Here is a 23,764-nt window from a genome sequence, read left to right as displayed (position 1 = left end):
TCACTTCTGATATTTAAAAAGATATTCATGGGAATAATTCTAATTTATGAGTTTAGCCTCTGCTTGGCGGAACTTGGGGGTTCTAGTAAAACAAGCACACACATGAAGTAGATCCTGCAAATCTGAAGTCTGCTCACCCAAATTAAATTGTGAGTCCACTGGGAAGAGAAATTGTTATTGTAAGGAGCCACTGGCCATGGGTGGGGGTTGCCCCCACAACCACAACGCCCAGCTTTTTAAAGACGAAGTTTCTTACATTTGAAGCACTTGACATATGAACAAAACATACATGCACTATTCTATTCTCAGAGAAAATAGCATGCTTCCTTTCAGTGCTTTACTGCCCTTTCAGAAAAAAACCCCAACTTTATGGCAGCACTCCTGCCTGTTGTCTTGTTCTTAGTAAAGTGTCACATACTTTGATTGTTAATAAAATAATAATATACAAGCAAGTGTGTAGTGGTTTGTGTGGCAAACTAAGACTGGAGTGATTTATTGACAGTCATAGCCAATTAGCCGAACTTTCCTCCCAGGTTGCTACCAGGATAAAAAAAATGAGGGAAGAACCACACGTGGCCTTCACCTCACTTGAGGAAAGGCAGGATAAAAATGTAGTTAATAAACCAGGCCAGTTATGGACACTGAGGTGTGATTGATCCTATATTTGGCTGGTTTATGTAAAACCACATTAGAGTTGTTTAGTGACTGAGTGGTCTATAAATGCTGAATAAATACCGTAAATTAAAAATTAAAATATCACGAGGAATTTTACTTCCTCTCCCATCATTGTTCAGCATTCTTAATTGTTGTTAATGCAGGTTATGTGCTAGTTTGGCAGGACTAAGTACTGCACTAAGCGAGGCTGTCCTATGGAGAGGGTGACTGGCACGTAGCTAGTCATCCCCGTGCCAAGGGAGAGCTCCACGGCTGGATACGGGGATTGAAAGAACCAAGCGGACTGAGGCGCCTCACAGATCCGCAGAAAGGCAGCGCGTCACCGCCACCCAAATGGACGCCGGCTGTCACCGTCACGTGGAGGCAGCCCAAGGCCACGTGCGAACACCAGCCTCAAGGACTCACGTGGTACTCCAACTGCGCACAGCGCGGGGCACTGCGGCTGCGCAAACCTGGCTTGTTATTACAGTATTTGCCTCTACCCCCTCCCTAATTCATAAGAAGGCGGGGCTATTCTTGGCAATCTGAGGGACCGTGGCATATTACCCAATCGCATGTCGCCTTCTGAGAAATTAGCCCCACCCCCGTCAAATTGGTCACCTAGGCGACCAATGACGTTTCCAGTCTTGAGGCCAGAGAGGTACGCGACTCGGCTGTACCGAAGGCTTCGAGATCTGCGATTAGCCGGTTTAAGATTGATTGACATATTCAGGAGCGAAGACCAAGCGCACGCGCTGTGAAATATTTATTATTATTTTCGGCTCCGTTTTTACGGCGATGCGAATTCGCTGGCCATGATTGGCCGGCTATAATGACGAAATATGTAGCCAATAGCCTTGCAGTAAGGAACAATATAGGTGGGACAAATGCGTGACTTGACCAGACGAGCTGTGTTTTTGTCCAATTGGAAAAAAGCTAGGGCGGAGAAAGCAGAGGAGTGCAAGTTAAAACAGCATAGGTAGCTGGTTTCACCAATAAGGAGTCGGGTGGTTTGCATGCTGCCCAATTATTATCATAAACTTATGAGGCGGAGCTTTGCTTGATATGCAGCCACTGCGACTAATGCATCTTGAGATGGTTGAAGAGTCGCCCAATGGGAAATGAGGAGGGGGATGGAAAAGGGGGCAGGTCGCCTTGAGACGGCCAGATAACTTTGCCAATCAGTGTTAACATTATTGCGGTGGTAGCCAATGGACGGCCATTGAGGGCGGGACCCGATGTGTTTGGGTTCGTGCTCCTCCAGGGAGTGAGACGGCGGCGACGAGGAAAGTTTATTTTTTGGTGGCGGTTGACCCCCCCTCCCCCCGCCATTTGTTTTGATCTCTGTATCTGGCGGCTGGATTTCCCCGGCGGGTAAAACGGGCGGGAAAAGCTGCTCCCGCAGCAGCGCCCGTGGAAAGGAGGTGGGCTCTCCGTGTGCACCGCTGCGGGCGAAGAGGCGACGGCTGCGGCTCCTCGTAGGTGAGTGGCGAGGCAGGCCTCGGGGGCCCGTGGCGCGCTTCTGCGAGGCTGCTGGAGCGGGTGAACGGCGAGGCCTCTTCGCTCTCCTCGCAGAAGACGCCGCAAATCCCCTCAGAGGGGCCGAACGGCTCCTTCGGGCCCCTCCAGCTGTCTCTCAGCGCCGAGGGTGTCATTGTTGTTAGTATTATTATCATAATAACATGTGTGTTGAGGTAATGATGGTTCCTGGGGATGCCTCTCAGGTTCCAGTTTCGCGGCTGTAGCTGCAGGAGCTCCGTTGGGTAAAAGAATTTGGGGCTGTTTAACATTGGGGCGCCGGTGGGGGCGGGGGCGGGAGGAGGAGAGGGTTTTCCGTCGCTTTCACTTGCGCGTGCGCAGTGGCGCTTCCTTCTCTGAGGGCATCGGCGGTGGAGGAGCAGAAGGGGAGTTTAGTATACAGTATTTGGAGTGGGACGTGAAACTCGCTCCTTGGATAATGACGACCTGAAAGGGTAACGGGGCTTGAGAGTTTTTCTCTCCCGAGCTAATGGTGAGATTATTCTCTCTCTTTTCTCTCCCCTCACACCGTCCAATAACTCGGGATGGAAACTCAGGTTCTGTGGTGCAACCAGTCAAGATCGGGTGGAAACAGCCAAGTACCCCGAGTGTTGCCGTAAAGGCTTATTTATAGCAGCGCTGGTTGTAGCAAGCCCCAGCTCTACCCATGCAGGATGAAAAATGATCCTAAAAGATATAAATAAACACAGCCGACTGGCGGCCTCTTGCTTTCTGCTCTCCTTTGCTTCCGTGAGTGGGGCTCTCTTCCACCCAAGGGGCGATGACCACCTCGAGCGTAACTCGTTTGGCATAATAATATTTGAAGCGGATAAGAAATGTTAGAACTGTTGACTCGCGGTGTAGCGTTGGGTGCCCACTCCTTAGCAGGGTCAGAGCCTTTTAATTGAGAGAGGCCCGTGGGAATAGTTTAACATACAGTGGTACCTCGGGTTACATACGCTTCAGGTTACATACACTTCCAACTCTACAGTGCTATGCTATGCTATGCTATACATATGCTTCAGCTTACAGATTCCGTTAACCCAGAAATAATGCTTCAGGTTAAGAACTTTGCTTCAGGGTGAGAACAGAAATTGTGCTCCGGCGGCAGCAGGAGGCCCCATTAGCTAAAGTGGTGCTTCAGGTTATGAACAGTTTCAGGTTAAGTACAGTCCTCCGGAACGAATCAAGTACGTAACCCGAGGTACCACTGTACAAGGTACTGTCAAGCTACATATTCTGGATTAACATTAGTGTGTAAATAGGTGGCAAGAGAAGGGGGTAGCAGAGTCAGAAATGTTTTTGTTTTTGGTACTAAGTGTTGTGAGGACAGCTCTTTCTAAAGATGAAGGAACAGCTGGTGTTATGCGCCTCTGAGAACCCCATTTCTGGTGCATAACATTTTGCTTTGTGTTTTGTGTTGTGTACTGATCAGGACTGAATTGGAGCTACTGGAAACTTGGAGGCAATGATCTCCTCTTGCCATACCTCCTCTGCCTTTCCAATGCCATGGGTAGTAGAGTAAAACTGGCATTTATTTGCTCTTGTGAAATAACATCAGTGATGGAACTTTGTTTCAAATCCACATTTCAGGGTTAAATCAGGCCATAACCTTTATTCACTGAAGTTATCTAAACTCTTAAGAACATGTTGTTGTGGACATAGAGTGGTAGGGTAGTCTTATTCTCTCATTACTCCAAAGTAATGCTAATTATTTACATTGAGCTTTGTTAGATTCTGTGCAGCACTCTTGTATTTCAGAAGTATTGTAGTGTTAAAAGGAAATGCCTATCTTAGTGTAATTGGGTTTCCTGTACAATTTCCTTCAGAGTCCATATAGCTGCATACCCTTGGTGGGATCCTATTATTTTTAATTAGGTGACCTAGGGATTTTATTATGAAGTAAAACCTTTTTATTTTTCTGTTCTGAATTGGGATAATACATTTGGGGTTCTTTTTTGAATATAAGGAGAGTTTTCTGCAGCATTTGTGCCGGCAATCCAAGTTTTAACTTTATAAAGAGTGCTTTCATCATGTTACTTATGCTTTAAAAATGACATTTCTACTATATCGAAACAAAATATATCATAGTTATTCATTTTAAAATTGTAATGCAGTATTTATTACTTTGGTATATTATCAGCTACTTTGTAGACAATTTCCTCTAAGTGGAGTATAAATCCCATAATTTTTCTTTTTTGCTTTTATATGTGTCATAATGCTACCAAAAAATCTTATTAGTTCAAACTTTTTTATTTGGATTGCTTGCAGTGTACACTATAGGGTAGCCAAGAGCAGTGTCTTCTCTCACCCTGCTAGTTCTGATATGGGGTGGGGAGTGGCAGAATTAGTGGAGGCTGGAAAGGTTTTAATATACCCCCAAACCTTCAGAATTTTCTTCTCCTGCATGTCCATAAAGGCCAGATCAGAATTTTGTGGCTAAGTAATATGGAGTTGATTAGTAAGTTGCTTTTTTCAGATAGTGATGTTGATGTTATCAAGTTCTCTTAATCACAGAATTCTTTTTTGCGAACAAAGCACTTTCATTGCCTAGCATAAGTAGAGCATTGGCTAACAACAATGCGGTGCCTGGTCATTCACAATGGAAGTGGGTTAGCCTCCTTAGTATGAGGGTTAGCCTCGTATGTAGGGGACGCAATTTGCACTGAGGATAGCTCATAGCAATTCAGACAGGGGTCCTGTGAAATCAACATTGGTTAGTGTTAACCATGGTTACAATCTGTACCAAAACATTCCTTAATCGTGGTAAAAGTTGGGGATGGGCTTCTAGTTGACCTAAGTGCTTCATATTGCAGGTGGTAGGCTGGAGAAAGAGAAAAGATTGGATGTTCTTCATGTATCCACTTCTGGTGAGTGCACATAACCTCAGCTAAAAGCTGGTGTGGTATAGTAGTTAAAGTTCTGGATTAGGACTGGGAGACTAAGGTTGAGAACACCATTCAGCCATAAAGCTCATTTGGGTGACCTTTGGCCAGTAACAAGGTTGCTGTGAGGATAAAAGGGAAAGGAAGTGAATATTGTATGCTACATTGATCCGTTTGGAGAAAGGTAGGATATCAACACAGTATAAATAAATACAGGATAAAACTTCAACATAAACTGTGGTTAGTTAAAAAGCTTCCAATTTCCCTGTGACACTGCCAGAGGAGAAGAGACAGTACTTGAGCCTGAGCTGATCAGCCATTGTGGCTTCTACTCCAATTTCCCCCAATTGCTGTGGGGGGAAGGGAAAAGTGAAAAGGTGACTGCAAGCCAGATGGGGTGGTCCTACCTATCAACCAGCAGACAAAGGATTCCCCACCACTTTTAAAAAAATATAATTTGACTTACTCAGGGGGGAGTGCGTGATTTTTCATTTCTGGTAAGCATTCCTAGTACTTCGTATGGGAGTGAAAATACTCACCTTAGCTTATCTGTGTGGATTTGCTGAAGAGGAGACTCAGAAGGATGGTGTGTGTGTGGAAGGACAGTAATGGTGTGTGATTGCTTTTGTCTGGCCTCATCATATGCTGAAATGCCGCTCCCAACACCTTTACAACATGGAAATGTAACTTTGGGTCTGAAAAAAGTTCCCCATCTTTGGTTTAAGTTTTAACCCCCTGTTACTTTGTATAAAGAATAGTGGCTACCATGAGAGAGTGTACCGTTTTGTGTCATCAGCTCCAGTTATTTTGCTGTTTTTAGAGCAGTCATCTTACCAGCCTCTGTGTAAGTTCCTTAGGAAATGCAAAATTTGTTTTTAAATATGCAAATACTTATTTGCATGTATTTTAGTGGATAGAAGGCATTTTGCTGTTCTGAAACAAGTTGTCACCTTGGAAAATATAATGGCATATACCATAAAATTGATTCTGCATTCATCTGTGATAGTGACTACCTGTACAGGCTTGAAAACACTGGACAGTGCTGCAACCACTCTAGTTGCCTTCACTTATCTTTATGCTCCAGTGGCCAGAGGCGTAGGAAGGGGTGTGTGGTGGGTGCGGTCCGCCCCAGGTGTCATGACAGGGGGGTGACAAAATGGCAGGTGAGTGGGCAGCACACCTTGTGCCCGGCGGCAGCAGCCCTCCTCAGCCATGGCGAGGCACACCCGGCGGCGGCAGCTCTGTTGCCGGGTCATGTTTGACCCGGCTGCAGAGAGCAGGAGGAGAGTGAGCAGCAGCTTCCCAGCCCCTCTCCTACCCTGCACTGTGGCACATGGGAGGGCACCTGCTGCGCCCCCTCAGGAGCGCGCCCGCCCTGTGCAACACAGGTATATGCTTTGCCACTGCCAGTGACTAACAAAATGCTGCTGTTGCATTGTATTAGGCAAGAGTATTTGTTTTCCAAACTTTTCTGCAATCATTATAGCTGAACAATTTGCTGTTCTTCGAAAATTAAAATGTTTTAACTCATATGCTATGTTAACATATACCACATGTGCTTGATATTAGTGTGAATCTCATAAAGAAACTATTGCTAGTATGTAATAATGTTAATCTATGTCTGAGCATAATATAAAGGTGAGAACATTCACCTTGAAATAGATCTCCATTTTCATTTCATATTTAAAATCAGAAATCAAGCCACCCAAACCAGCACTGTGGTAGTATGCCTGCATTCTTTTTAATATGGGTTTAACTACACAGAAAGCTTGACTGATGGAAAATCTGAAATGCTTGTCAGCAGTAATCTGCAGCCTCTTTGGTGTAGAGGTTTGAAGTGAAGTCTCTGAATATATATATTCTTTCCCCTGAAACATGTTAACGTTCTTTAATTTGCCATTTCCCTTAACTACCAGCTAATATGTTCCCTTATGCAAATATGTATTTACTGCCAGTCCTCTTTGGAATCAAATGTATGTCAAGGTAACTTTTTGGGAAGAAAAATTTAAACTTACAACTTGATTGATGCTTTCCATTCATGTCAGGGTGCAAAACTGCATGTTAGTGGTTCCTACTATGACTTTCTGGTTACCATCTTTTGGATTCTTTTGGTGATTAGGTGCTGCAGGGTATACCGTATTTTTCGCTCTATAAGACACACCAGACCACAAGACGCGCCTAGTTTTTGGAGGAGGAAAACAAGAAAAAAAATGTTCTGAATCTCAGAAGCCAGAACTGCAAGCGGGATCGCAGCGCAGTGAAAGCAGCAATCCCTCTTGCTGTTCTGACTTCTAGGAGAGCTGCGCAGCCTGCATTCGCTCCATAAGACGCACACACATTTCCCCTTACTTTTTAGGAGGGAAAAAGTGAGTCTTATAGAGCAAAAAATACGGTAATTTAGTACACTACTGAGTATGTGGAAATGTTCGATCTGAACAGCCACAATGCATTTTAGCCAGTTCCATTATTATACAAATTTGTAAGACTGTGTTGGAATGCAATATTTCTTTTCAATTATCAAGTCTAACTACAGACTTTGAATTTTCTGTCATCTTTACCAGGTGTAAAAAAATACCAACTGCAAAAAAGCAACCAGGATTGCTTATGTTGCTTTGTTTCTTGAGAGGAATTTTTGTATGTCATGCTTATGTGCTTTGAATAATAGTATTTTTCTCTCTCTTTTTTTGCAGTGGTTTGACTTTTGCACTGAATGTAGCCGGGATGGGTCCTTTCGGGCTTCAGCAGCCCTGAGAAGCTGTCGAGGTAACTTCTGTTTAAAATACAAGTGCACTATTAGTAGAAGGCAGAGGTGGGTAGAGAAGGTAAAGGTGTACAGAACAGTTGTCATGAAAGTCATGAAAGTCATGAAATTGAGGGAATACATTCTCTCTTTTACAGGGAATTATGATACATTGATTATGGTCTAGAGAAGTCACACAGAATGCCTATTATTAGAGAAGTGTTTTATGTTGTCCTGTTTCATGTGAAGCTTTGTATGTACAGTTTAAGCATGTCATGTTAAGATAAAAAAGAATTTTTTTACTGCCAGTATAAACATACTTTCAGTAATACAGTCATTGATACTTCTGATAATTTTTTGCTCAGCTGAAAAGCTGTGGCATAACTGAATACTGGAGAGAGTTGTATGCATTTGGAGACTTCAGCACAGTAGGCATTAGAGATGGGTTCCTTATCCTCTAGTTTATGGGTTGGCACTCTCCAGCATGGGGGCCTAGTTAGGCCTGGCATGAGTCCTAATTTGGCCTTTGAGGACATTTCCCCCAAACCTTGGCTACCTGTTCTTTCTTAAAACTATTTAATCTGAAATAGCCACATGATTAGCAGATGAGTGAATAACTACTAGCCTTTCCAAAGACTACATCTACCAACTCCAAACTCCTTTATGTGTGTGTTTCTCCCCACTTGCCTGTCTGGGCCCCTTGTGCCTTTACTCCTGAGACATTTGCGCCAGTCACTGAATGTCCCTGATTGCAATCTGGGTGATTTTTTTTTTAATGGCCTAAGAATCCTCAGTATTTACAATGTGCAGTATGACTCATAAAATTTCAGATTCCAACTATTTTATTATAACATCCTTCATTTTATTTATTTTTAGGCAGAATTTCGTGTTTCAGCAGAGTTTTGCACAGATTCTGTTCCCATGCAAACTGATGAGGGAGAAATTTTGTCGGAAGCTGGTTCCAAGGTCAGTAAATTCACAGAATGAGACTAGGGTAAATGTTGATACAATTAACTATTACTGTGAATATGTAGGTTTGAAATATGAACATGGTGATTCCAGATATAATTCATTGTATTGATAAAGATTAAATACATACAAAGTCTTAATTTAGTCCTGTGCTGATATTAACAATACCATAAAATGTGGCAATTAGTACAAGAATATTGTTTCCATGGGAATATTTATATCTTAGAGTCTTTCCTCATCTTTGTGCAGCAATTATTCCTGATAAACATACACATTTCAAATGGGGATGTAAATAGTCACTCACCTGGTTGTTTGTGACAAGAAAATGTTGCCTTTAGGCAATTGGGCAGGGAAGATTTTGTAAACTGGAAAGAGCTGAATGTCCCTTCTAGACCACTGATGAACTGTAAATACTATAGAGCTGTATAGGCTAGACATATTGTATTGGTTAGTAACTTCTGTGGACTGGCTTAAATCAACCTTTTAAGAAGCTTATCTACTGAAGAAGTGTATACTGTATAACTCATTTGAACCAATTCACGTAACACTTAGGGTAACATAAAATATCTTTAGTTTAGCTAGTTTTAGCTAAGTTTCAAATGTCACAAATTATTACTGTTTTCTTGAACAAGTACTTGATGGAAAGTGTATAAAACTCATTCATTACAGCTACTATTTGAATTGGTAACTGTAGCCCATCTTGAAAATGCAGCAGCATAAATCTGTATTCTGAATAAGCCTTTTCAGTCTAGATAAAGGTTGTAGAACAGTTCATATTAGGCTACCAACACAATCACAAAACACTGTTCCCTGATAATTAACAGTAAGTGTTACACTCCTGCTTGCAAATTTTGCAGTGTTCACCTATGCTTCTCTGATAGCCCACTTGTTACCTGTGATATGAAATTAAGTGTTGTGTGATAGTAGTTTTATTTAAGACTAGAGGGGGTGGAGCCTTCACACATTCTTCAGAGGTTTAAAGGCCAGAACACTGAGGCCTGTTAGTGCAGCTGTCATGGTGCTGGTTCCCCAGCTTGGCAAGCATAGTGCTCTGCTTGCAGCCTAGGCATGTGCAATTTGTTTGTGGTATTTACAAGTAATCCTTCTGCTCAAGTGTGTGAGGTGATATGCAAGCATTTATGTATGTGTACATAGCCACTTATCTGAGGATAACTGCTACTTGCTACAGATATCTAGCAAATTGCTTGGCTAAAATTAATATTGGAAGTATGGTATTGGCACTAAACATATGAATCTGCTTTTTATGGAGTCTGAGCACTCATCCATTTGGGCCAGTACCATCCATTCTTGCTTTTACAGCTTTGTTACCTGATCTTATAACTGGAAGTGTTTGAGTACTGTAATTTGTTCAGTGTGTGCTATCACTGAGCTATGGTCTTTCCCACAATCAGATAAACACATTACTACCTTAATTTGGATAACACTGAATGGATTGTGGTACTGAGAGTGCGCAGTGATGGGATGTAGATATTACAGGAGCTAAGCAGTATGCACATGCAAACTGGTTCATCATCCAACCTTTGGCTATCTGAACATGGACTTTTGAATTTCAGTATGCTTTGGAGCTTTTCCTGAGTAATTGCTAATACTTGCTACAGAGACCCAGAGCAGTCAATTATGTTGAATGATTTTAGTATCAGTTGTGCACTCTAAATTATTGCTCAGCAATTTTCTTCAGAGTCTTAGGCAAATTACATTCTGCCCCAGTAAAAGGTAAATTTTTATAATTGGTTATTGAGATGAATGAGGCATAGTTGTACACAGTACTCTTTTTCTAGAAAAAGAGGTGCCGGAACTCACCTCCTTCGTTCTCTTAGAATGGCAACAGTGCCCACATGAGAGGTGCCGGAACTTTGTTCTGGTGAGTTCCTGCTGAAAAGAAGTCCAGATTGTACAACATTTGTTAAAGTAAAAGTGTTGTAGTAATATTTGTTTGAAGTGATCCAATCCAGTTCTTATTTGATTTTATTTGAGATATTCCAAGCTAGCTAACCTCTTGGAATCAGTTGTCAAACTGGCCACTTTACGTTTGGGCTTTGTTTCCTCTGGGCTCACAAGGATGAGTTGGCTTGTGCTTCTTTTGCTCATGCTGGAAAAATGTTTTGTTTCTGTTAGTCTTGTGTTTGTAATGGGAGAGTAAGACAAACACTTTTATGAAACCCTTTAGCTATTAATGCTATTGTGGCTAGTGGAAAGGAAAGAAACTAGGTTGTAAATCCTCTCATTGTTAAAGCATCTCCAAAGATACTGAGCATAGTACATAGGAAGCTGCTTTGCTTCATGACTTCGTTCACATTACCTTGCTCCCCCCCCCCAAACTTTTATAACAGCTATCCCCAAAATTGGCCCCTCCAGATGTTTTGGGACTACAACTCCCATCATCCCTAGCTAACAGAACCAGTGATCAGGGATGCTGGGAATTGTAGTCCCAAAAACATCTGGAGAGCCGAGTTTGGGGATGCCTGTTTTATAAGATCTGTTCTTATCAAACATAAAAAAGACTCAGAGGATGCAGGTTCAAATCTCCAGTTGGCCGTGAATTTCACTAGAGTGACCTTTGGCTAATGACACACACAGAGAGAGAGACAGCTATTGTGAGGATAAAATGGATGGAGGGGAATGGAGAGGGAAGGGGACCATGTGAACCACACTGAACTTGGGGGAAGGGTATGATAACATAAACTAAAATATTGTAGGGTGATGATCTCACAATGTACTTGATAAAGCCTAAAGCAAAACATTTTAATTGTTTTAAAATGTTTTTATGTTGCTGCACACAAGTAATTTATGAAAGGCTGATATATAAATATTTTTATAAGGTAATAAATATAATTTCCTGCTCTTGGGGAAACCATTCTTATGTTATTTGCCTGCCAAATGTGTTGGAGTGGCTCTGTGACAAATCCGAAGCTCATTTTATGGCATACTCTTGGTTTGTATGATATACTGGCCAGGCCTGTTGTGCTTAGCAGTTGCCCCTGGACAAAGTGAGTGTACCGTTGAACTTGCCTAATATGCCCCCCCCCCATGCGCAATTGCATATTGGTAAATAGTAAGCAAATTGCCCAGAAGCTATTCACCTATTACAGTCGTTCCTCGGAAGTCGAACGGAATCCATTCCGGAAGTCCATTTGACTTCCACAATGTTCATGTACCAAGCCGCAACAGACATTCGGGTTCCAAAGAATGTTCACAAACCGGAACAATCACTTTCGGGTTTGCGGCATTTGGGAGCCAAAACGTTTGTCTCGCAAGGCGTTTGACTTCCGAGGAACGACTGTACTAGTTTTCTCAGGAACCCTAGGCCTTTCTACCCCAATAGTCTACCTGAGGCAAGTAAAAACGGGTATTTTTGGAGGGGAAGGAAAAGGTGTAAGTTGTCTGTGAAAGAAGAATGGGAGAACAAATTATAAAAGATAGGTTGAGAGGCATGTGGTTGTGGAAAGGGAAAATCTGTAAGAGCCTCTGGATCAGCATGTTTTGCCTAAAACAGGGAGGCTGTCACAATACCTCCAGAGAAATGTTATGCTTAGCCTGAGTAAAGGTGAGCAGTGGAACTCCTTTCCATGAGGAAATGTGGCAAATAACTTTAGCAATTTCCAAAGATGGGTTAGTTAGCAGGAGAACGCGATGATGTTGGTGCCCTCCCATCAGATGTAAAGGAGATAAGGTAACTGTACAACCTTTAGAAGACATCTGAAGGCAGCCCTGTATAGGGAAGTGTTTTTTTTTTAATGTTGAATATTTTATTATGTTTCTATATATGTTGGAAGCCACCCAGAGTATCTGGGACAACCCAGTCAGGTGGGCAGGATGCTTACCACTACTACTACTACTATTAGTATTATTATTCCAAATTGTACCTCCATCCTTTTTGTGACTAGCAGCCTCTGACATTTTTTACATTCCTCTTCCCTGGTTCTTTTACATTCACTTCTTCCTCCCATAATAGCTTTCCTTATTTAACTCCCTTCCATTGTAGTCCCAGTTTGTTTTCTTATTTATTATTACATGTCAATGTTTATCTTATTTTCTTATTTCCTTTAACACCTCCTCTTTCCTTTTCCCCTCAGAGGAGGGATACCTTCCTTCCTTCCTTCCTTCCTTCCTTCCTTCCTTCCTTCCTTCCTTCCATCCATCCATCCCTCCCTCTCTCTGCCGGAACCGCTCTGTCTTCTGGTCGCCAGCATGCAAGGACCTTCAGGTGGTGGCATTAGTCTGACTAAAAGACTGTGGCAGGGCTAGGGGGCACTGAGCAGGCTATGACACTGAAGCCCACCTGAAAATGACCCAAGCTCTCTTGTTCAAGAAACACTGCCATAGAATGTTGGGGAAAATGGTAGTAACTAAATAAGACACATGCTTAATTTTGGGATTACATAACCATTGCTTAGGTTTTAAGAAGGACCAGTAGAATATCCTCATGGAACATTGTGGTCAAAAGTGGAGTCTCCTACAGTGGTCTGTGTAGATGTGCACATTCCTGAAGTAAATGAATACTATTTGTTGGATAGGAAAGTTGAGTGAATACTGTACTTGCCCATGGCCCTTCATCTGATGCGTAGAGACTTTTAAAACTTGGTTGCACTTTATGGTTCTTTTCACATGTAAGGGAAGTGATAATTTCTGCCACTTTTGTGCCCAAGTGTCAGGTTTGTGCACTCTATCCTCCTCTTGTGAGGGGGCAACCTAAGTACACATCTTTGCATAAATCATTGTATCTTAAACTGGGAAGAGAATTTAACTGCAAACAGAACTGGAAGCCATAGTTTGAATGTAGATAAACTATGGCTTGCAGAACTCAAAACTTTGCCTGTTTCTACAATGAAGTAAGTGAGTGAATTGAAGAATGCAAGGTGGGAGAAGAGTAATTAGCCAGACCATGGTTTGCCATTAAAAGCGTAAAGCAATGCAGTACTGGTGTACACAAAATAATTTATACCCATGTAAGTGAAGGGAAGTAGCCCATTTTGAAATTTTAGACTTCTTACTCTTTGGTGTTCAAAGCAACTTACACAGAAAAATAAAATACTTTTTAAAAGAGAAAGCTGATATGGTGTATTTCATACGCTGCATTACCCCTTGAGATAATAGTCATACAGCCACATTTGTACTCTTAATTTATTCTTTGACCTATGGCAGATTTCTTTCATCTTTATAATAAGTTTTTAAAGTGAATTCAGATAAATTGGATTCTAACATTTGTAAAGCAGCAAGTAATGACAGTCTTCCAATTGGTTATGCAAGACAGGAGTTTAAAATTGGCCAACTCATGTTGCACAACCAAACAGTGGATGTCTGGAGATGATAAGAGCTTATCTCTAAAGCCCAGCAAGGTGTTAGGCTCATACTTAAAGCAGAGGCTCCTGAGTTTTAAGAATTCTGGCAATGCCATTGGGCTGAAGCGGTTAGAGAAATATGGAGAGTAAATAGTTGGTGAAATTTTAAAAGGTAAGGGATTTGTAGAATTTATTAGTCTACTTGGATCAGAAAAGGAGGTGCCTGTTATGAATCATGTATGGCTTGAAGACCAAGAAATATTGTTAACCCTTATTTCCAATAATTCTTTAGTTTTATTCTTTAGTTGTATGCCCTCATGTACCCCATAACTGGTGAGTTTTTTTACCATGTATGTCTTAATTATAGAATCATAGAATTGTAGAGGTGGAAGGGACCCTGAGGGTCATTTAGTTCAACCTCCTGCAATGCAAGAATATTTTGCCCAATGGGGCTTGAACCTACAACCCTGTGATTAAGAGTCAACTAAAGCATCCAAGACAGATGGCCATCCAACCTCTGCTTACAAACCTCCAAGGAAGGAGAGTCCACCACATTCCACTGTTGAACAGATCTTACTGTCAGAAAGTTCTTCCTGATGTTATCTAGGAATCTCCTTTCATGTACCTTGAAGCCATTGGTTTGCGTTGTGCCCTCAGTAGCAGGAGAAAACAAGCTTGCTCTATCTTCCATGTGATATCCCTTTATATATTTGAAGATGGCCATCATACCTCCTTCTTTTTTAAAAAGTAATTCTGTAGCCTTCCTAGAAAGTAGGTTATGGGTAAAGTGATTTATTTGAAATGAGAGGGGTGTAGCTACCTTGTATATTTTTCCTGGTACTGAGTAATGCTCCCTGTTGTTTTGCAGCAGCAGCATCTCTGTGTGTGTGTTCGTTCTCAGTATTCAGAACCAGCAGGACATGGAATAAAATCGTCAGGGATGGTTGTTTCTGTAATTTTGTGTTATAATATGCTCCCCATTGCAACCATTTTGTGAATGGTCCCCCAACTCTCTAAAAATTCAGAGTGTACCCACTAGTGCAAAACATTTGGTGACCTCAAGAGTAAGGGTTTTTTCCCATTTGAAAGTCAGCCTAAATTTGCATCTAAGCATATAAATTAGCATAATACTTTATGCACATGAGTCATGGACCTGTTCCCTTAGTCTTTTAAGTATCTAGCAACACCACTGTTAAGGTACTTCTGGACAGGGTAAAAAGCTGAAATATATGGCCCGGTTTGCTAGAGAAGTGAATTTTGGAATTCTAATAACTTGTACAGGAGTATTGGACATCATACTACCCAGCCCTAGAAGCGGCACATGTAAATAGCTTCAGAAACAACCAAGAAGAAAAATACTTTAAATCTTTTAAGTCACTGGTAGTCACACCCAAGTGATTGGTAATGTTCCAGGTTTTTTTTAGCTGGTGTACTGTATTTCAGCCATTTTTCATCTAATCTCTGGAATTTGGGTAGTACGCACTCATCACCAAAGAGATGCCCCATGATTAAAAAAAATAGTGATGTGACCAATCTCAGTTTTCATAAGGAAAAAATTTGGTAGTTTACTAGAAAATGTGAAATGCCTTAATTATGCAGCTACTCCTGTAGCTCTATATAATGTTAGTGCTAAGGTTTCTAGCTAGTTTCTTACCCACAGGAAATTTTGTTTGTTTGGAGAAGCGTTCAGTTATTTGAGTCTTTATTTGCAGTTTGAAGTGATGTATACCAGACACAGGTTTGCCATCTCAGTAAGAACTAGACATTGGATGCCAGGGCAGGATGTGGCCTTCAGCCACATCATAAGTTGTGGAAGTTCTGCGAATTATTTGCAAAAATAGTGTCAAAAATTCACCCTTTCACAAGAGACCATTTCCACGTCCATATTTTTCTTTCCCCACTAGCTTTTCCTCACACTGTTGCCCAGCCTCTGCTTTCCCATATGCTTTCAGTCTCTGCCTGTGTCCCCAAATCAAGGTTTGTTAAACCCTCACTATTCATACTTGAGCATCTTTCTAATCTATGTATGAGGGGAGTGAATGACAGCAACATTTTAATCTCTCCGGGGGTGACACAGTACCTTGGCCATATCAGTGTGAATCAAATTTCCTGACACCCACTCCTCCACCCATAATGACTGTTGCCACCGAGCATGCGTAATATAGATGTATAGAATGGGAGATGGAAAATCCACAATGGACTTTAAATTCTAAATGAAAGGCAAGCCTTAATAACACATTTAAAGTTTTGAAAGCATCAATCACTTTGGCAGATGTTAAAGCCTTCTTAAAAGAAGATGGGTTATTCTTAGAGGAAAGAATCCTTCTGTCCCCAATGTTTAAATGATACTCATCTGGCTATTGTGTCCAATTAAGTTTGGGAAATTCAGACTCTTCACTGAGGAGAATTCTCTATACCAAATTTAGAATGGTCAGACAAATGTTGATTTTTAATAAAGGAAAAACACATCTCAATGTATATAATCAACTTATACAACTTATGCAGAATAAAAATATGGAAGCCCTTATATGAAAAAGTAAAGAATCTAGGTCCCATATTTACTCATTTCATGTTTCAACATATAAAACTTTCTTCTTCATGTTTTGGCTTATTGTAACTATGAGTGATAACCTTGAGAGTGGCAATATGACCGTGGGGTGTGCATTTGTTAAACTTCAAATGGCAATCTCTTGGTTAGAGCTAACAGTAGAAACTGGTGATAAATTCTGATAGGGAAAAGGGCCACTTTGGACAAAATGTATTTTGCTCCATCAATGCTGACCTGCAATGCTTGCCTTCGCAGATGGAACATGAGGATTTTGTAATGGAAGGGCATGGCAAGACTCCACCTCCTGGTGAAGAAAACAAACAGTGAGTCATGTTTATTTAAAAAGGGCCTTAATCAGTAAATTATACAAAACATGCAGGATAAATGTGTCTGAAGCATTGCTTCCTTTTTAACATATTCACAGTTTTGTTGTTTTACGACTAAATCTTAAGTGGCTAAAATAAGGGTTATAATCCTAAACACACTTACTAGGGAGTAAGCCCAATTGAACACAGTGTGCCAGGTTCAGCTAATGAGCCACACTCATGGAAACCCAGACAAGGACCTGCTAGGGCAGTGCATTTCCCCCTGCCCCCCCCATTGGCTTTGGTGTGTGTGTTGAAAGAACCCCCAGAATAGCACAGGGAAGAGAGGAGAAGAGGGATCGTTCTGTCTGGCAAGCTGAAATGCTTGGGCTGATTGAATGATTGTCATAGTGCTACATTAAATACCTCCCAGTAGAACTTACTTTTGAATTGACATGTGTAGGGTGGCCTTTCCTGGAGAACATAACATATTGCTAGTGGTGTGTGCAACTTTACATCACTTTGCTAGAGAAATCACAGCAGTATGCAAGGTAGGGCCTCCCTATTAAGTTTATGATGTTTATCTTAGAAAGTATCCTTTTTCAAATGTGGGCCTTACCTTTCAAAGGTAAATTTGGATTTTTCACTTCTAATATGCCCAGACATTAACATGTATTCCGGTATGGTAGCATAGTGAATTATTTTTGGCAGTGCGCTCTGATTTTACAGTTTCTGCAGGAGAAAATTGTTTACATGCTCAGTACCACAAGAAGGTATGTGGTTGCATTGATGGATGCATTAGCCTTTTATTCCTCCACCCATTGTTCTTAGATTCCTAGTTCTCATTCCACACGGTCTTCTGTCCCCTTCCAGCTACTCAACTTCTGTACCCTGTCTTCTTTTTCCTCCCTCGTAGGCATGCAGATTGAACTTTCTAGGCCTCAACCCTTTGAGCTGTCCAACGTCCTTGTCTCTGCACTCTGCCCTTTTCCCTCTCAGTGTCCCCCCCCCCCCATTCTTGTATGATATTCTCTGTTCTATCCCTCCTCTACCACACTTTGAATGTTCTTCAGTATTACTGATTCTCACCCCAAAAGAGAGAGGGTGGGTTTACAGGTAATAAACATATTCTTTTATATGCTTATGGATGGGTAACCTGTTCCAGTCAGAGGACCACATTCCCTCATGGACAACTTCTCTGGGGCTTTGCGCCAGCAGTGAGGTGGGTCTAGCTCAGGGATAAGGGAACCTGTTGGGCTCAACTCCTGCCAGCACCAGCAGGCATGGGCAGTGGAAAAGGTTCTCTATTTATCTCACCAGCTCTATTTAATGATTAAAATGTATTCAATTCATTTAAACATTTTTAAAAGAATATCCTCTTCTCTCATGGTAATACAACTGAAACCTATGATTTCCTACACACTGCTGAAATTGAAACCAGACTCAATACAATATCTCACTAAGAGACTCCCAAGAGTGGTCCTCCAAGAGTGGTCCTCCTCGGTGCAATACAATATCCTATGGCTCCCAGAGGCTATGGAATTGCACTCTCAGAAACCCTTGGGCTTTGAAATTGAGGATATTTTATAATAGACAAAACTTTAACTAGTATGTGTAACTTTATCTTTTAAGGTCTCCTACTTTTTGCTGATAGCAGTGTTTTTTTTTACTATTTGCCATTAAAGTATGACAGTTGTTCTGTTTTTTTGGATAAAGTCTAAGGAGCAGGAACTTCTGGATGGGACACAGAACACTCATTACAAATTTGGCAGAAAATAGTAAAATACACACCTGTTTAAAAATGCCCTTAAATTTGTTTGGTTGTCTGCAGTGGATTCCACTCTTAAGTTGCAGCAGTCTAAAGTTGTGCAGGAATAACACAAATGTGCTTTTTTAAGGTTTCAGGAGAGTTAATAAATGTAATTCTTAGGATGTACATGACTATCTAACATAGCCTTTCATAATTTTCTATCTCTCCTACTTTCATAGTCATACTTTAAAATAGCACCTGGAATGAGGCAATGCGGAGACTTGAGTACGCCATCAGCCTTTCCCCATCCTTGTGCTCTTCATATGTTTTAGACTACAGCTCCTATCATGACCATTGGCCATGCTGGCTGTGTCTGATAGGAGTTGGGCCACCTACCACTTGAAAGGCATCAGATTGGGAGAAAGCTGGTTATGTCATTAGTTTTGAACTGGAGGATTTCTCTCCATTTCTGAGTCTTGGTGACTGAATTAAGTTGCATCAGCAGTTGCATTACTATTTTTGTTTCCTCAATTCTTACTCCTCCTTCTTGCAAAAAGAAAAAAAGAACATGAGCAAAGATGATAGCCCTAAATCAAGATTTTTACTTTTACTCTTAAAATTACAAGGGTTATATATATATATATATATGGGTTGCATTGGAAGATGGGTTTTAAGTTTGGATTAGGAGAAACTGGGGTCTGCACTGTTAATCATTTCTATAAGACTGTGGTTTATTTTGTATAATGAACTCTTTAATGACAGTGAAATTAACAATCCTTTTACATAAATTAGGCCACCGAATAAGGCTGTTTAGATGTTTGTTTTCCTCTGCTGGGGAAACAATGGTTTCAGTATTCAGGGTTAGGAGTGACCTCTGTGCAATGGCTATGGTTTTGATGTTCACTTCTACATATTGTGAGGGAACTGAGCGCGGAAGCATGTGAACTGCATGCATGTGTGGGGAGTAGCATCCAGCAACATCTTACTAACTTGCTCAAAGCTGTCATGTGAGTTATAAGGTTAGACCGATTAGTACCTAGGACCTTCTTGTCCCACAGCTGAAGTGATACAGTGCAGGAAAATGTTGAGGTCATCACATGCTGACCCATGATTTGTCTCTGTGTGGAACTGCATTCTGTATCATACTGAGCTTTGAGGTAAGTAGAATAACAGCACAGCGTGGAGGTAGTCTTTGTGGGCAATTGTTGGACTGATTACTCTTGGTATTTTTTTAAAGAATGAAAGACAATAATAATAATAATTTATTTGTACCCTGGGTGGCTTCCAACATACTGGGTTGACTGGGTTACTCTGGGTGGCTTCCAACATATATAAAAGCATAATAAAACATTTAACCTTAAAAAGCTCCCCTATACAGGGCTCCCTTCAGATACTGGGGAAACCCAGCCAGATGGGCGGGGTTTATTATTATTATTATTATTATTATTATTATTATTATACTGCTTTTGAGCTTTTCCATGTCATGCAGAAAGAGTACTGTATTTTACCTGAAATTCCATTTCCCATCAAAGCATTTGCTTTTGAAGTAAATGTGTAAATACAAGCTTTTGATTGTGACTGTACAAATGAAGTAGGCATTCAAATTATAGCCCCTTTATCTAGAAGCGGCAACAGTCATTTACTAAAATAGTCCCTTCATGAGCTTTTGAAGCAGAAGGAAAAATAGGATTCATGATGTCCAGACCTTTTTATATAGGTTCACGCAGCTGGTTATTCCTTCTGTCTCAATGGAGGCAAGAGAAACATCACATAAACAGTAACTATTATAAGGAAGCTCATTAATCAGCTGTGATACCTCAGTACACTGTCAAGTGACCTGGTAACTGCCATGCCACACTATATTAGTAAGAATTTGTGTGTAAATGTCAAGTTATTTAGAAGGCTAGTGTAGCTAAAACAAATGAAAACAAAATTGGGGGCTTGCAATAGTATCTTGTGAAAACAATTAATGTAGCACACCCATGCATTGCTTTTATCATCTCCTTGAATTGAATACTTAAAATGTTTTTTGTGCAAAACATGATAACATGTCCATGCTGCAGGGAACTCCTAAGTAATTCTTGTTATCGCTTTTTGGGGAAGGGGTAATGTGTGTTGTTGATATAATGAGTGAAAGAGCCAAGGTTTTGGATGATGATGATGATGATGTAGATGTAGATGTATAGTCTGATTAGAATGTTCTAATGGAAGAGGGATGGTCTAGTTTGGCTGGCACTGATGTGATGTACTTCACTCAAGTTACCAAAGTTCACTCATGCAAGCACCCCTTTCACTCACAAACATACAGATGCCCGTACCTTTCATTCTCACTTCTCTGGTGTAGTGCTTACTAAGGCATTACAGTAGTACCTTGGGTTACATACGCTTCGGGTTACAGACTCCACTAACCCATAAATAGTACCTCGGGTTAAGAACTTTGCTTCAGGATGAGAACAGAAATCGTGCTCCGGCGGCAGCAGGAGGCCCCGTTAGCTAAAGTGGTGCTTCAGGTTAAGAACAGCTTCAGGTTAAGAACGGACCTCTGGAACGAATTAAGTACTTAACCCGAGGTACCACTGTAGACATATTGAGCTGCAATGTGCTTTTCCTTTTGAGTCATATACGGCTAACAAAATCAGAAGTGCTGCAGGAAAGAGCCTTGGATTTTCCCCAGTTGTTGTTGTTGTTTAGTCGTTTCATCGTGTCCGACTAAAATAGGTAGTTCTGTTCTGTTTTTAACCATTCTATTCCTCTCTGACCCTTATTCATTCTGTTCCTCTATGTACTATACTCTTGAGTTGGTTACTGCCAGCTGATGACTACTAGATAATTGCCTCGTATTTGGAATCAAAGCTTCATGCAATGAGTCATCTGTTCAAGAGGTTTAGGATGAATAGTTCCAAGATGTATGAAGTTGTTTCAGTTAATTAAAAATAGGTCTTCAGGTAGTAGTTGCTGTTTTGAGGTGGGTGGGGGTAGATCTAAGAACTTCCAAATGGCTACAAAATGATTCCAATCCCAATGCTAGGAAGGATTGTGTGTTTAAACTTGAAAAAAGGCTCTAGTTTTTAAGAAATAACTTTTTTTTGTAAAATTCAAGCTCCCATTGTTTAGAGCCATCAGTGGTTTACAGCGGTAAAATACCATACATTCTTAGCTTCTATATATAATTTATTTCTGATAAAGTTCAGAGCTTGCATATACAAATTGATAAGAATTGGTTTATCATTTATTAGTGAGATTTTTTGTTTATAGTTATTACAGATGATAAACCAGATTTAATGTCCCTAGTTATCTAAACTTGCAGTGGTGTTTGCTATACCTGGGACACGTTCTGTTTGTTTTTATGGTATTTTTAATAAGGATTCCCAAAACTGTGGCTAGCGTAGAAGGAAGGCATCTCTCTCTCTCTATCTCACTTTCATCGATTATTGTATGTGAAGGTTTGTCTGCATGAACTAAGTACCACAGTACTTTTTCATAATCTAAATCTGAATATCCATTGATTGAATTTTGACTGTTTAGGGCACATGTAATGATCTTCAAACTTGCTAAGTTTGACATTGCTCCGATACTCATAACCAATAGTCTAGTTGCAAAGCTCCTCTGGCTCAGTTGCTTTAGGCCTGCTCAGGATTCTGATGCTGATTAGACTTTCTAGAAGGAGCAGATAATAATACACAAACTAAAACAGATGCTTTATTTGCATAGCCACTTTCATCACAGAGCTGCTTTTTTTGTGTGAAAGCAAATATCATGCAACTATTGTAGTTCTTGTAGTAGACAAGTGTTCCTTTTGGTCCTGAAATGCAGAATTGTGTGTGAACAATCCACAGTGTAAGTGCATCATATAAATGATGAGGCAGAGTTTAGTTGTAAAGGTCTGCATACCGTACTGTTTACTCATAAGTAGCAAGCTTGGCCTACACAGTTACAACCCAAGCCAAAATCCATGGAAACTGACTCATAGAGGAGCATTCTGTGTTTATATGCTGCCCACACCAACCAATAACTAAACATTTGTTTTCAGTTTCTGTAAAAATGTGATGGTTTCATCTTTCCTTTGCTGTTCCTTGTCTCCTCCCTCCCCTGCCATTCTCACATTGGTGATAAGCTAATTGCCAGCTACACTTTAATTTAAACTGTTTCTTGTAACAGTAGCTACACTTTGGAGATCCTTCATAGATATATTTGCTTTATTTTATTTTGGGTCACAACCTTTGAAATCTTCTCGTATTCTGATATGTTTCTTCAAGATTCTGTGGCTGTTCTAGCATTGTATTTATTGGTGCCTTATTTATTGGTGCCTTATTTATTGGTGCCTAGTACATTGTTGTGTATTCTCACTTTGTAGGTTGCTTTTTGTACATACATACATACATACAAAGATAGAAAGATGTGGGAGAGGGAAGACTTTTTAGAGGGTGAAAATGCATTTATTTTTCTAAAGTTGGAGGAACTACAGTATGAAAAGTGAAATGGTCCCTGTTAAAAACATATAGTGAAAGAAAGCTCCAAAGCAGCAACACTTATAGTTTCCCATGCTGGGCTGACACCACAGTGATCCCTGCCCATCCTGCTGGTGGTGCTGTGGCAGTTTGCCACTGTTTGTTATTTAGCTTTTGCAGTTTAGGGTTGGGTGTATATATCTGTAGGAATCACTCTGTTGCCCTAATTAGTGGTGAAACCTTTCTTTTTGGTCTAGCCAGGTTTAGATTTTTATGTGCCTCTTGACTGGGCTAGATTACTACTGTATTTTATGTTTTTAATATACAAAAGCTATTCAATAGCCTTCTCTACAAATAGCCTGTAGTCTTTTGGGGTGTTGTAGTACAACAGATGCAGATCCATATTTAATCTATATGCTTCATCTTTGTGGCCTTATCTCAAAGTAGCCTCAACTAGCATAGAGATCATGGGGACTGTAGTGCAAAGCATTTGGAGGAACAGGCTTCTTCAGATTGATAATGATATGCTGCATATTTTTGCTTTGGAGCCTGTTGAAGGTTCAGATGACATAGAACTTGACAATAGACCTGCTAACTGTGATACGTTGCTGGAAACATATTACCGTATTTTTCGCCCTATAGGACGC

General features: G+C 40.7%; 1 protein-coding gene across 18 annotated transcripts in view; it reads left to right on the top strand.

Annotated features, from left to right (window-relative positions):
- Positions 1-1,568: 1,568 nt before the first annotated feature.
- Positions 1,569-23,764, top strand: part of TNRC6B (trinucleotide repeat containing adaptor 6B) — a 99,824-nt gene continuing 77,628 nt past the window's right edge. For 3 of the 18 annotated variants that reach the window (XM_083400422.1, XM_083400412.1, XM_083400431.1), the window contains exons 1-5: positions 1,570-2,136; positions 4,989-5,042; positions 7,748-7,820; positions 8,674-8,763; positions 16,870-16,937. In XM_083400422.1, coding sequence (XP_083256548.1) covers positions 8,719-8,763; positions 16,870-16,937 — 113 coding nt within the window. In that variant the 5' untranslated portion in view covers positions 1,570-2,136; positions 4,989-5,042; positions 7,748-7,820; positions 8,674-8,718. Of the gene's footprint in view, positions 2,137-4,988; positions 5,043-7,747; positions 7,821-8,673; positions 8,764-16,869; positions 16,938-23,764 lie in introns of all 18 variants that reach the window. The other 15 variants (XM_083400424.1, XM_083400423.1, XM_083400432.1 and 12 more) reach the window with 11 other exon arrangements.

The sequence above is a fragment of the Podarcis tiliguerta genome (assembly GCF_965153285.1).
Source record: "Podarcis tiliguerta genome assembly, chromosome: 10".
Lineage (NCBI taxonomy): Eukaryota > Metazoa > Chordata > Lepidosauria > Squamata > Lacertidae > Podarcis > Podarcis tiliguerta.
Note: the sequence above shows the minus strand (reverse complement) of the source record. Positions and strands in the feature narration are given on the sequence as shown.